Source organism: Salmo trutta, chromosome 39 (assembly GCF_901001165.1).
Source record: "Salmo trutta chromosome 39, fSalTru1.1, whole genome shotgun sequence".
Taxonomy (NCBI): domain Eukaryota; kingdom Metazoa; phylum Chordata; class Actinopteri; order Salmoniformes; family Salmonidae; genus Salmo; species Salmo trutta.
The window spans coordinates 3,347,532-3,362,945 of NC_042995.1; the positions used below are offsets into that span (position 1 = coordinate 3,347,532).

At 41.3% G+C, this 15,414-nt stretch overlaps 1 protein-coding gene across 1 annotated transcript in view; it reads left to right on the forward strand.

Moving 5' to 3' along the window:
• The first annotated feature begins 1,049 nt into the window (after window positions 1-1,049).
• The window catches only part of LOC115179668 (uncharacterized), a 31,886-nt gene continuing 17,521 nt past the window's right edge, over window positions 1,050-15,414 (forward strand). Inside the window, exons 1-5 of the mRNA XM_029741329.1 lie at window positions 1,050-1,369; window positions 1,960-1,979; window positions 2,166-2,366; window positions 2,543-2,748; window positions 3,398-3,548. Coding sequence (XP_029597189.1) covers window positions 1,359-1,369; window positions 1,960-1,979; window positions 2,166-2,366; window positions 2,543-2,748; window positions 3,398-3,548 — 589 coding nt within the window. The 5' untranslated portion in view covers window positions 1,050-1,358. The remainder of the gene's footprint in view (window positions 1,370-1,959; window positions 1,980-2,165; window positions 2,367-2,542; window positions 2,749-3,397; window positions 3,549-15,414) is intronic.

Consider the following 15,414-nt stretch of genomic DNA (forward strand, 5'->3'; position numbering starts at 1 on the left):
ATGTGCTCAATTGGATTCAGGTCTGGGGAACAGGCGGGCCAGTCCATAGCATCAATGCCTTCCTCTTGCAGGAACTGCTGACACTCCAGCCACATGAGGTCTAGCATTGTCTTGCATTAAGAGGAACCCAGGGCCAACCGCACCAGCATATGGTCTCACAAGGGGTCTGAGGATCTCATCTCGGTACCTAATGGCAGTCAGGCTACCTCTGGCGAGCACATGGAGGGCTGTGCGGCCCCCCAAAGAAATGCCACCCCACACCATGACTGACCCACCGCCAAACCGGTCATGCTGGAGGATGTTGCAGGCAGCAGAACGTTCTCCACGGTGTCTCCAGACTGTCACGTCTGTCACGTGCTCAGTGTGAACCTGCTTTCATCTGTGAAGAGCACAGGGCGCCAGTGGCGAATTTGCCAATCTTGGTGTTCTCTGGCAAATGCCAAACGTCCTGCACGGTGTTGGGCTGTAAGCACAACCCCCACCTGTGGACGTCGGGCCCTCATACCACCCTCATGGACTCTGTTTCTGACCGTTTGAGCAGACACATGCACATTTGTGGCCTGCTGGAGGTCATTTTGCAGGGCTCTGGCAATGCTCCTCCTTGCACAAAGGCGGAGGTAGCGGTCCTGCTGCTGGGTTGTTGCCCTCCTACGGCCTCCTCCACGTCTCCTGATGTACTGGCCTGTCTCCAGGTAGTGCCTCCATGCTCTGGACACTACGCTGACAGACACAGCAAACCTTCTTGCCACAGCTCGCATTGATGTGCCATCCTGGATGAGCTGCACTACCTGAGCCACTTGTGTGGGTTGTAGACTCCGTCTCATGCTACCACTAGAGTGAAAGCACCGCCAGCATTCAAAAGTGACCAAAACATCAGCCAGGAAGCATAGGAACTGAGAAGTGGTCTGTGGTTACCACCTGCAGAACCACTCCTTTATTAGGGGTGTCTTGCTAATTGCCTATAATTTCCACCTGTTGTCTATTCCATTTGCACAACAGCATGTGAAATTTATTGTCAATCAGTGTTGCTTCCTAAGTGGAGAGTTTGATTTCACAGAAATGTGATTGACTTGGAGTTACATTGTGTTGTTTGTGTTCCCTTTATTTTTTTGAGCAGTATATTTACACGAATCTTAACCACACAGCTAATCTTATGCCAAACCTTAAATTAAGACCAAAAGACACATTTTTATTTTTCAATAATTTTTACGATAGAGCCCATATTGACTTTCTGGCTGTGGTAACTAGTGGAAACTCTTATTTATCTCGTGCTGTTTAGTTTCACTTTCTTTTAGTTTAGCGATTGGGACAGATCACTTCAAACCACAACTGCAATACAGTCAACAGAAAATAATCCCATGTTTGCAGGGTAAATCTACTTATCTCATTTCCTTTCATTGACAATTCATGTTCAATATGAACACCATAACTATCATTTACAGTTCGGTGGGTGTCATGAAAGGTTTTGTGATCATTTAATATTCTATGTTTACAACAGGAATAAAACAGTACACATGGTTAAGTGGAAACTGATAGTGCAGAATTTTATGGTATGTTTTTTAGATGAGCAATTCTATGAATGTAGAATAGAACATCTAGTTAATGATTGAATAGCCTTGTTATTGTCCCCAGCACAAGGTGCATCTGTGTAATGATCATGCTGTTTAGTCTGTAAGTACATTTACAATAACACATTACTTTCACTTTCTAATTCCAAGAAATCACTGGTCCAGTGGAAGGACTGAGGTGGTTAAGTACTCTAGAGCTGGATATTGTGAAAGATTAGAGCAAAAAAGTACATGTTTAGAATGTGGAATTGCCTCACACTGCTGTACACAGTTTGTACTGTAGAGAAAGATATTTTATCTTCATGGTTTGTACACTGGTTGTAGTTTTCCTGTCCTGAATTTATCTATCTAGACTAATAAACCCATTTGTCTGTTCATTCACTTTCTATAGATCCATATTGGAGCGAGGAGGTAATTTTCAACAGGGCTCTTTCGTGTAATTTGATTTTCATAAAGTGTGCACTATAAAGTAAATGGTTAAACCTACAATACTCAAATCTGTCTGAACTATGAAGTAAATATCCATCGTGCCAAAATAATGTATACTTTAATCAATGACCATTTTGACCTTCCTCTTTCATGTCTGTTTAAAATCAGTGGCACAGAATATGAAGTACTACACAGTTGAGACTGGCAATACTTTGGATTCTCATATTCAGTTTATGAGTCAACTCAACAACACCACAAGATGTTTTACGGAAGTCGAGTCGCCAGAGGAGAGTGATGTCATCCTGGCTTTCTGTCCCATCGTCTCCCGCGCCGGGACTGATATTGAAGCAGCGCTGCAACAGATTCCAAGTACAGTAATTCATCCCAAATATGACATCCCAAACAATGTTATTTCCTTCTATACCAGATATTCTCTTTCCACACCAGATTTACTCAATGTGCCAACAGCATAAATTACATTTTTAAATATTTTATTTGAGAGGATTATTGGTTTATTTTGACATATTCCCTCATTCTCTTGACAGTTGGTAAAGATGTCATTCTGGTAGTGCTGCATCACACCTTCAACCCAGACTACACTGTACCTGACAGCAGCAGACTAGTGACCAGAAGTGATGTAATACTCACAGTGGACTGTCTGTTCCATGAGAACCAGAGAGGACTACTGGACTGTCCTCGCAGTGATGCAGCAGTCAGCAGGGTTCTGAAGAGGATGAATTTGCTGCCAAAGGTAGCTAACCTTACTTCAAGGTTAACCTTTTACCCTAATCTTAACCACACTGCTAACCTTATACCTAACCTTAAATTAAGACCAAAAAACGAATTTTAGATTTGATACATTTTACAGTATAGCAAATGTAGACTTTGTGGTTGTGGAGACCCTTGTATATCTCATGCTGTTTAGTTGCACTTTCTCTTAGTTTAGCCATTGGTAAATGGAAAGGGATCAGTTGTACAACTGAATGCATTCAACTGAAATGTGTCTTGCACATTTAACCCAACCCCTCTGAAACAGAGAGGTGCAGGGGGCCCAACGCCCCTAACCTCCAGGCCACCTGCCGCCCCCCGGAACAGATCACATCAAACCACAACTGCAATACAGTCAACAGAAAATTGCTTTCACTTTCTAATTCCAATAAATCATGTGGTCCAGTGGAAGGACTGAGGTGGTTAAGTACTCTAAAGCTGGATATTGTGAAAGATTAGAGCAAAAAAGTACATGTTTAGAATGTGGAATTGCCTCACACTGCTGTACACAGTTTGTACTGTAGAGAAAGATATTTTATCTTCATGGTTTGTACACTGGTTGTAGTTTTCCTGTCCTGAATTTATCTATCAAGACTAATAAATCCCTTTGTCTGTTCATTTACTTTCTATAGATCCATATTCAGTTTATGAGTCAACTCAACAACATCACAACATGTTTTATGGAAGTCGAGTCGCCAGTGGAGAGGAATATCATCATGGCCTTCTGTTCCATGGTCTCCCGTCCCGGGACTGATATCGAAGCAGCACTGCAACAGATTCCAAGTACAGTAATTTATCTCCATGGTTGAGGAGTAACGGATTACATACAAAAAAACTGTAACTGTAGTCCGTTACGTTACCAGCAAAAACATTGTAATCAGATTACAGATACTTTTGAAAAACTAGATGATTACTTCGAGGATTACTTTTAAATTCAGACAGGATGTTTGCGAAAACAATTATTTGACACTTCTCTGTTTTCTCAATGACATTCAAAAAAGTGCACATTTAAATTTGTTCAACGCGAGCGAGTCTGACCATAAATCAGAGACCACTATGATGACATATCAAATGTGTTTCATGGATTACGGGAAAAGAGGAGGAATAGGCTTTTGTAGGTTACAGTCCAAGCTATGTCTTCCAATGGTGTGACTGCTGTCGGCATCCAAAGATGATCCAATTTGTGAGTAGGCAAAATGGAGACTGCATCTGTTTCCCTGTTGTCTCAGGTGGACGGAGCGTGACATCTACTGGGGACTTAGACCGTGCCAACCCAGTTAATATATATTGATCCCTCCAACGCATTACATATGAATCTTAAAATAATAGACATTTAAGAAATTTTGAAGCAAAAAGTTAATATCCAGCAGAGATTGGTAATACAAATATAGAGTAACTTTTTGAAGGTATACTAAAATGAAAACAATGCCTTCCAATATGGAGAAAGTTAGCATGTTTGTTTTGTTTTAAACCTTGCAATGGGGGGAAAGCAAAATGTGGTTTGAGAGTTGTCTGTGTGTTTAAGCAGTAGTGATTGAGGTATTCCTATTAGCAAGGAAGTTGGAGTCTAGTGAAAGTAACAAAGAATGGTATTTGGCTTTCAGATAGCAATCCAATAATGTAATATCTCAGTAATTTGAAGGAGTAAGACAGAGGGCATTGGGACTGATATCAAATTAGAGGCTGCTCACTCTTCAAGGCTTGGTCCACTGCTCTTGTGTTTAAGTCAACTGTTGTTTGGATTAGAGATAACCTTCCTGTGGAAGAATAGATAGCCGCCAGTACACACTGAACTCAAAAAAGCTGTGAGACACAGTGAGAAAATTAGGGACAGTTTGTACAGAATTGTATGTCAATGCAACAGGTCAAAAAGATTCCGATTACAAGAGAGTTACTTACTTTAGAAGGTGCCCAATTCAGCTTTACATCTTCATCATCTGATGTTTCTGAAGTATACATGTGTCTGAAATATAATTCTGTATACGCATGGGTTTATTAAGACTTCCTGCCCAAGATGCAGTAAACCCGATTAATGATTAAGAATTTTTAGGACTGATTAAAATGAAGCATAGTGGAAACTAAGTACATGTTTATTTTCTTTCTTCCAGGACTGATGGAATGTCCACTACCAAGTTTTTTTTTTCATGTTTATCAATGATTCTGTATCTCTCCCTTTGAAAGGCTTCCTGAGGCAGGTGCCTTGGGAGAGCAGTTGAAAGTGCCCTGATCCAGCTGCTAAGGGACCTCCCAAATTAAGCAAGGCCATTTTGTTTGTGTTTGCCCTACAATTTTTGCCACTCACATGCCAGCACCCACACACAACCCACCTAATAATTAATATTTGTTAGTGGTTAATACTCTGTTTGATTTAAAAGTGTGGGGTCTTTATTGCGTGAGTTTTTCACGGGTTAGAAAGGATGCTGTACACAAATTAAAGTTTCTATTGTCAGAGTTTTGTTTGCACACATGTAAATTCTCTTGATTAGAAGACATGTACTGAAAAACCCAATGTAAATCTGATGCACAAAATGTTACAAATGTTTGAAATTTAAATTATATCTGAGGTACAGCAAAACAAACACTCACTTAATAGGGCTGACTGACCTCTGACCTCTGTTCTGACTTCCTGGTGAGGCCTGATCACCCTTACTAGGAAGACAGGAGACATTTTAAAAACATTTTATGGGCTATTTAAAAACAAATAATTAAGAAGAAATTTATAGAGCGAGAGCTGTCTCTAGTCTATTTTACCATTACCTTATGGGATACAATTATTTTCTTATGGAATTATCAAGAGATAATTCGATTTTAATTGTAATTTAAAAAAAAAAAAATTAAATTTAAGGCATTGTTGTTTTTTTCGGATGCATAAATCACGATGTGAGTCATGTGTCTAAAGGGGGAATTACCAGTCCCCTGTGGCCCTTTGGTAAATATGCTAATTGTTTTCTTCAAATGCCTGCCAGTAAAAAGACAAAATTTATGTTGGCAATGGATGACAGTTACTCTAAGTGAATTTAAGTTTTCCCCACCTCCAGTGATATATGTGAATTGCTGTTGTTTTCTTTTATTTGTTTTTGTCTTGCATCAATAACAAATCTCACCAGATTGGGTCTGCTGGATGGTCAGGATTTCTCCCTAAGGATTAGCCTTCTAAGTTAGTGAAAACATAGGTCAATGCAACCCGATTGTGGTAAGAAATATGGAAACAATGGTTAACATTAAGAGATTTATTCACCTCTGAATCTACAGATGCGTTGTGTGTGTGTGTGTGTGTGTGTGTGTGTGCATTTTTGATACTCACTCCCATTAATAAAGTATAACTGTCACGTCCTGACCTTAAGAGAGCCTTTTTATTCTCTATTTTGGTTAGGTCAGGGTGTGACTAGGGTGGGTACTCTAGTTTTTGTATTTCTATGTTGGCCTGGAATGGTTCCCAATCAGAGACAGCTGTCTATGATTGGGGATCATATTTAGGCAGCCTTTTCCCACCTGTTTGTTGTGGGATCTTGTCTATGTATAGTTGCCTGCGAGCACTATATTGGCTTCACGTTTCGTTTTGCTCTTTATTGTTTTCTGTGCGTTTCACTCGAATAAAGATGATGAAACCATTCCACGCTGCACCTTTTTCCGATCATAACAACAACGTTCGTGACAATAACGTTTATTATGATTATAGTATTACCATACTATGTGGATTGTACAACCCAGAATGAAGGGTTTGAAATGATGAAGTGTCTGGTTTTTTTCTGTGTTGATTTCCCTTACTTTAATAGAATATAGAATATTTTGATATAGAAGCTAAATGCTTACATTTAAAATGTAATGATTATTATCACACATAGTGGTAAGAGGATGGAATGTAATGGGAATTTTAATGTTTGTGGTTTTCTTTTAACTCATTTCTGTCTTCAATTCATGTGCTGTTCTATAAACCAATTTCTGTGTTCATGCAAGTGGTTGACTGAAAAAATCCTCCTCTTGTCAGTAGCTGCAATTTGGCAGTATGCCCAGACCTTGTTTTGAGAACAAACAAACGATATCTCAGTTTAAAGGTCTTAGCTTAGAGAGAAAGAAGCCTTGTGAGGTGTTGGTCTGTCACATGATATGAAACAATGGTAATGATTAATTAATTATGCTAAATCATGCAAATATAACTTGTCTGTGAATAGCCGTATATAAGACAACTGCTGGGTCTGCCCAGGCAGAGCTCCTGATTGACGTGAACTATGGTGCATTGAGTTGGTTGGAACCTCTCCAGCGCAATAAACAACGATTCATTTAAGATTGATTTCGAGTGTCCCTGTGTAAGAATTTCCACTACATACTCATTTTTCCTCTCCTTTTTTTTACCGGCCAGAAATCGTGGCTTTCTATCTTGGATTCTAAACTTTGTCATGGTATATCAAATCATTGCAGTAACTTTTCAGCAACTACTATACTGAACAAAAATATAAACGCAACATGCAACAATTTAAAAGATGCTACTGAGTTACAATTCATATCAGGAAATCAGTAAATTGAAATAAATTAATTAATGGAGCTATTAAACAGAAGTCAGTACTGCTATGGATCTCACACAAGTCATTATTCTTTGATTCTATTGTGTTCATTAATGTGGTCAATGTAATACAGTAATCATCACAGGTCATATCGCTAACATCTTGTGTTTTATGTTTCCTAATCTTTTCAAGATCCACGTCCCTCAAGACCTCGTTCTGGTAGTCAATCTGTGATTCGGATATATATATATATATATACTGGTTTGTCAAATCATTGCAAATTATAGAACTATACATCAACTACAGATGTAGGATCATAATTTGATCACTCTTTTGTTGCTGCAAACTTGTAGTGTATTTGACTTTTAAAATGGTTTCTAGAGTTTAATTTCCATCTTTAAATTTCAGACTTGATTTGCCTAACGAAAAATATATCAACCCCTAGAAAAATGTCCATTAATTATAATCAACATAATAATTCACATTTCCTGTTGCTGCAGGATTATTTTCCTGGTGTAACAAACTGGCTCAAATTAAGATCCTACATCTGTATACTGTGGTGGAATATTCTAATCAAGTGAGAGAGACTTTGTCATTTCTTCAAACAATAATCTTTATTCAATATTGATTAATTAATGCAATAACTAGGCTGGTCGACCGAACACTCTTGACTGTTGGGCCGAGTAGCCTAACCTAACAATGCTGTTTCTTATTAAGCTAAGAATGCTTAGTCATGGCTGCTTCCACCCCTCCCATGCAGATTGGGGGCACCACTTTGGGTTTATCCTGCATCCGGTGCCGTGAAAACAATCTAAGAACCCTACTCTATTGCATAAAGCATTCTAAGAACCCTACTCTTTTGCATAAAACATTCTAAGAACCCTACACTTTTGCATAAAACAACCATTCAGTGCATAAACATAATATAATCTTGTAATTTTGCTACCTTAATACACGGACTATACCAAACATTAGGAACATCTTCCTAATGTTGAGTTGCTATATAATGGTATGTCAAATCATTGCCAAATGATGAAACTATACATCATCAATCATGTGCCTCTTCGGGACGACACTTTAAAAGAAAGAAAAACAGAAGTCAAACTTATGGATGGTGTCTGTCATAATGGAGCTGTTAAACAATAGTCAGTACTGCTGTGGATCTCACACAAGTCATTATTCTCTTTCCAGTCGCCAGTGTCTTCAGGCTACAGCTACTTTTACAATCACAGTAGGTTCTATTATGTGGTCATTGTAATTAGAGTAATCGTTACAGGTCAAATCAGGACCAATAACATCTTGTGTTTCATGTTTTCTAATCTTTTCAAGATCCATGTCCCTCTTCAAGACCTCGTTCCAGAAGTGATGAAAGCAGTTCCACTTTTGTACCAACAATGAAGACATGTTGATTGTTTTCATGGATTACATCTTTAATTTCATGGCCTACTTAAGAAAATGTCTTGACTTTTGATGTTAAGAGCACTTGTAGTTGTAATGTATAGAAATTGGGGCCGATATTAAAAATGGTCATAAAAAAATGAATGGAAAATAATAAAGAAGAAAGAGGATCTGTGGAAGGGGATGCATCTCAACATCCCTGCTAGTTTACACATGCATCATACTTCTGACACCAGTGTAGCAAATAGTAGGGGATAACCTGGGTTGCTTGACGCAAACTCAATAAGGATAGCTTTCTCTTTTGGAGGAGTTTGTAACAGGCATACAAAGGCTTGACTTTTTCCAATAGTTCAATGACTAAACTGAGCTCAAAAGTGAGGGAAAAGGCATTTGAACAAAACATTGCATTCTGGGACATGTCCCCTGTTCGGGATGTTGAAGTCAAGGTGGCTGTAAACACCAAACGGAGACTAGAAAATTAAATATGCCTTAAATTATGTTCCTTATTCAATAAAATCCTTAAAGGGCAACTCCACCACTTTCCAACCTCATTTTCATTATCTTCAGCACAATACAAGCACAATACCATTGTCAACATTCACTATATATACAAAAGTATGTGGACACCCCTTCAAATTAGAGGATTCGGCTATTTCAGCCACACCCGTTGCTGACAGGTGTATCAAATCAAGCACACAGCCATGCAATCTCCGTAGGGATATATTGGCAGTAGAATGGCCTTACTGAAGAGCTCAGTGACTTTCAACATGGCACCATCATAGGATGCCACCTTTCCAACAAGTCAATTCGTCAAATTTCTGCCCTGCTACAGCTGCCCAGGCAACTACAACACGGAACCCAAACCGGCTGTGCGCGTGCGCCATCGTGCATCAATTTATTTTGTCCCCCGACACCAAACGTGATCATGACACGCAGGTTAAAATATCTAAACAAACTCTGAACCAATTACATTAATTTGGGGACAGGTCGAAAAGCATTAAACATTTATGGCAATTTAGCTAGCTAGCTTGCACTTGCTAGCTTGAGGTTGCTAGCTAATTTGTCCTGGGAAATAAACATTGAGTTGTTATTTTACCTGAAATGCACAAGGTCCTCTACTCCGACAATTAATCCACACATAAAACAGTCAACCGAATCGTTTCTAGTCATCTCTCCTCCTTCCAGGCTTTTTCTTCTCTGGACTTTATATTGCGGTTGGCAACTTTCATAAATTAGGTGCATTACTGCCATGTTTGTCCTTGTTCATCTTTCAGTCACCCAAGTGGGTATAACCAATGAGGAGATGGCACGTGGGTACCTGCTTCTAAACCAATGAGGAGATGGGAGAGGCAGGACTTGCAGAGCGATCTGCATCACAAATAAAACTGACTTCTATTTTATCCCTTGGCAACGCAGACGCTTGTTAGCGCGCGAGCAGTGTGGGTGCAATAATTGAATAATATAGATTTCTAAATTTATTTTACAATGCTTCGCGCATGCGATGCGAGCGGTGTAGTCATGGTATAAGTGCGGTTATTGTGAAGTGGAAACGTCCAGGAGCAACAATGGCTCAGCCGCGAAGAGGTAGGCCACACAAGCTCAGAATGGGACCGCCGAGTGCTGAAGCGCATAGCGCGTAAGAATCCTCTGTCCTCGGTTGCAACACTCACTACCGAATTTCAACTGCCTCTGGAAGCAACATCAGCAATATAACTGTTTGTCGGGTGCTTCATGAAATGGGTTTCAATAACCGAGCAGACGCACAGATGCCTAAGATCACAATGCGCAATGCCAAGTGTCGGCTGGAGTGGTGTAAAGCTCGTTGCCATTGGACTCTGGAGCAATGGAAAGGCATTCTCTGGAGTGATGAATCACGCTTCACCATCTGGCAGTCCAACGGGCGAATCTGGGTATGGTGGATGCCAGGAGAAAGCTACCTGCCCCAATGCATAGTGCCAACTGTAAAGTTTGGTGGAGGAGGAATAATGGTCTGGGGCTGTTTTTCATGGGTCGCGCTATGCCCCATACTTCCAGTGAAGGGAAATCTTAACGCTACAGCATAACATTCTAGACGATTCTGTGCTTCCAACTTTGTGGCAACAGTTTGGGGAAGGCCCTTTCCTGTTTCATTATGACAATGCCCCCGTGCACAAAGCGAGGTCCATACAGAAATGGTTTGTCAAGATCGGTGTGAAAGTACTTGTGTCCATATACTTTTGGTCACGTAGTGTATGTGAAAATGGTTTTGTATGAAAAAATATAACGTTAAAAAGTTATACCTGATGACATCATAAAGCACATTTTAAATACGCTGATTTTCAAACACTGATTCGCGGTGACGTGGGGAGCAAGTAAATACCATCCCTTGGGCTAGAAACTCACTGCAGGTTTTGAAAATCAGTTTTTTACTTTTAATCCTACCCTGTGATGTCACAAACAGGTTTTTTGGGGGGGCCTTATCTTTCTAACCACAGATCATAGAAACACGCTGTTTTCACATATGTAGAAACTGGTTTGGTGATGATGAATATATGGAGGAATTGCCCTTGAAATGAAGTTCCTTTTTCAATGAGAGTGTTTAGCAGTAACATAATGTTTTGCTGAAATGTTATCCAGCCTGAGTAAGATGTGTACGTTCATACACAGGATCACCAACAACTGAGGGATAGTCTGGTATGAACTGTTATGTGCATGTAACTCACAAAATAAAGGAAACACTTGAGTAAACGATGGATACAAAGTATATTGTCAACAGGTGATTCCGTACAGGTGTGGTTTCTTAGTTAATTAAGCAGTTAACGTCACATCATGCTTAGGGTCATGCAGAGAAATGCCCAGTTGCCCATTATTTTGTCTACCATGGATAGAAGAAGAGATCTCAGTGACTTTGAACAGAGAGGAAGAGGCGAAGTGAAAGGGTCCAATCCCATCAAAATCTAGCCATGTGGGAATACTACATTCTGTTTATTAAGCAGACCAATAAGCAGACCGCCAGCCTTCTCACCTTTGGGACATCGACTCTTTGGGACCTACAAATCCAAATGACTTCACAGATCTTCATTGTAAAGGGTTTAAACACTGTTTCCCATGCTTGTTCAATGAACCATAAACAATTAATGAACATGCACCTGTGGAACGATCGTTAAGACACTAACAGCTGACAGACGGTAGGCAATTAAGGTCACATTTATGAAAACTTAGGACACTAAAGAGGCCTTTCTACTGACTCTGAAAAACACCAAAAGAAAGATGCCCAGGGTCCCTGCTCATCTGTGTGAACGTGCCTTAGGCATGCTGCAAGGAGGCATGAGGACTGCAGATGTGGCCAGGGGAATAAATTGCAATGTCGGTACTTTGAGACACCTAAGACAGCGCTACAGGGAGACAGGACAGACAGCTGATCGTCCTCACAGTGGCAGACCACGTGTAACAACACCTGAACAGGATCGGTACATCCGAACATCACACCTGCGGAACAGGTACAGGATGGCAACAACAACTGCCCGAGTTACACCAGGAACGCACAATCGCTCCATCAGTGCTCAGACTGTCCGCAATAGGCTGAGAGAGGCTGGACTGAGGGCTTGTAGGCCTGTTGTAAGGCAGGTCCTCACCAGACATCACCGGCAACAACGTCACCTATGGGCAAAAACTCACCATCACTGGACCAGACAGGACAGGCAAAGGGTGCTCTTCTCTGTCGAGTCACGGTTTTGTCTCACCAGGGGTGATGGTCGGATTCACGTTTATCGTCGAAGGAATGAGCGTTACACCAAGGCCTGTACTCTGGAGCGGGATCGATTTGGAGGTGCAGGGTCCGTCATGGTCTGGGGCGATGTGTCACAGCATCATCGGACTGAGCTTGTTGTCATTGCAGACAAACTCAATGCTGTGCGTTACAGGGAAGACATCCTCCTCCCTCATGTGGTACACTTCCTGCAAGCTCATCCTGACATGACCCTCCAGTATGACAATGCCACCAGCCATACTGCTCGTTCTGTGCGTGATTTCCTGCAAGATAGGAACGTCTGTGTTCTGCCATGGCCAGCGAAGAGCCCGGATCTCAATCCCATAGAGCACATCTGGGACCTGTTGGATCGGAGGGTGAGTGCTAGGGCCATTCCCCCCAGAAATGTCCAGGAACTTGCAGGTGCCTTGGTGGAAGAGTGGGGTAACATCTCACAGCAAGAACAGGCAAATCTGGTGGCCACACAGCTGGTGGCCACACCAGATACTGACTGTTATTTTGATTTGACCCCCCCTTTGTTCAGGGACACATTATTCAATTTCTGTTAGTCACATGTCTGTGGAACTTGTTCAGTTTCTCTCAGTTGTTGAATCTTGTTATGTTCACACAAATATTTATGTTAAATTTGCTGAAAATAAACGCAGTTGATAGTGAGAGGACGTTTATTTTTTTGCTGACTTTATGACTTGGCTTTGCTCAATGACTGTACATGATTTGCATTGCTCAATAACTGTATATATATTCGACTTAGCTTTGCTCAATGTATCACGACTCAGGATATGACCCAGATGCAGACACAGGAGGTGGATGGTTCGGTTCTCTTCTTTTTTTGCTGAGTTTATATTCTCCTTTGAAAGAGGTCTCAAAGAATTATAGTGGAATTAAAGGGTATTTGTGTCTGTCTCAGTCACCAGGCTCAACCCATTTGGACACTTATGGGAGATTCTGGAGCGGCACCTGAGCAGGGTTTTCCATCAAAACACCAAATGATGGAATTCCTCCCCAAAGAATGGTGTTGAATTCCTGCAAAAGAGTTTGAGGCACTTGTTCAATCCATGCCAAGGCGCATTAAAGCTGTTCTGGCATTTTGTGGTGTCCCAACACCCTATAAAGACACTTTATGTTGGTGTTTCCTTTATTTTGGCCTACCTGTACTTTACCTTATATTAAAGGACCCACCAGAGGGCAATGCTGCCCTCATTTCAAAGTAATTTCTGCCTAATAGCGGAATGCTTGTTTGGGTTCCACCTCCGAAAAATGCTTCCGACTACTTATAGGCCTATATATTCACGAATTGTGGGTGGGAAGGAACGTGGTGACTGGTGATTTCCACGTGGAGTGGACAAACATCAACAAATAGGTAGCTGACAGCTGTCAGTGTAGCTAGCTAGCACGCTAACCATAGCTAGCTAATGTTGTCTGTTGTTGATGGTTTTTTTACTACACCATATTCTAAAGATTAGGCTATTCTGGAGCTGGATTCATCATAAGCATTTAGGGAAAAGCATGACCACAGATGGAAACCAGTATCTTTGACTTCACGTTCTATTGTTATCTCTGAAGATTGGGCATCTTCAATAAGAGACGTGTTTTTCTCCATTGTAATGGACACAGTGCAACCTTTGGTAGGTAGTCATTGAGCAAAGCCAAGTAATAAATAGTCATTGAATAAAACCAAGTCATATATACAGTCATTGTGTCACACCCTGAACTGTTTCAGTTGTCTTGTGCTTGTCTTCACCCCCCACCAGGTGTCTCCTATTTTTCCCATTATCCCCTGTGTATTTATACCTGCGTTTTTTGTTTGTCTGTTGCCAGTTCATCTTGTTTTGTGAGGTCTTACCAGCATGTTTCCCATTTGTTCTAGTCTTCCCGGTTAAGACCTTTCTACCTTCCCTGACCCTGCCTTGGACTATGAACCTATGCCTGTCCTCGACCTGCATCTTTGGCTGCCCCTTGGTTATAATAAATATTCTGAGAACCAAACCATCCACCTCCTGTATCTGCTTCTGGGTCATGTCCTGAGTTGTGATACATTGAGCAAAGCCAAGTCAGCCCATGGACTGGAGTTTTTTTAATAAAAAACAATGAGTGACCTAAGCGACTTTAAGCATGGTATGACCATAGGTGCCAGGCGCGCCTGTTCCGGTATCTCAGAAACAGCTGGCCTCCGGGGCTTTTCACGCATGACAGTGTGTAGGGTGTACCTAGAATGAATAGTTCTACAAACAAAAAACATCCAGTCAGCGGCAGTCCTGTGGGCGAAAACAGCTCGTGATGAGAGAGGTCGAAGGAGAATAACAAGAATCGTGCAAGCTAACATGCAGGCCACAAACTGGCAAATAAAGGTGCAGTACAACAGTGGTGTGCATCTAATGCAAAACTCGTCGTTCCCTTGTCACGGATGGGTTATTGCAGCAGACGACCACACCGGGTTCCACTCTTATCAGCTGAAAACAAGAAGAAGCGGCTCCAGTGGGCACAGGATCACCAACACTGGACAATTGAGGAGTGGAAAAATATTGCCTGGTCCGATGAATCCTGGTTCCTGTTGCGTCATGCTGATGGCAGAGTCAGGATTTGACGTAAGCAGCGTGAGTCCATGGCCCCAACCTGCCTGGTGTTAATGGTACAGGCTGGTGGAGGGGGTATAATGGCATGGGGAATGTTCTCCTGGCACACGTTAGGTCCAATGACACCGATTGAGCGATTTATTTTGTTTAACCTTTATTTATCTAGGTTAGTCTCATTGAGATCTATCTTTTCAAAACAGACCCGGTCCAACCAAGACAGCATATTTGTGTCACGCCCTGACCGTAGAGATCCTTATTATTCTCTATGTTTGGTTAGGTCAGGGTGACTCGGGTGGGGAAGTCTATGTTTTTTTGTTTCTTTGTTTTTGGGCCAGTGTGGTTCCCAATCAGAGGCAGCTGTCTATCGTCTCTGATTGGGAATCATACTTAGGCAGCCTGTTTTCCACCTGTGTTTGTGGGAGGTTATT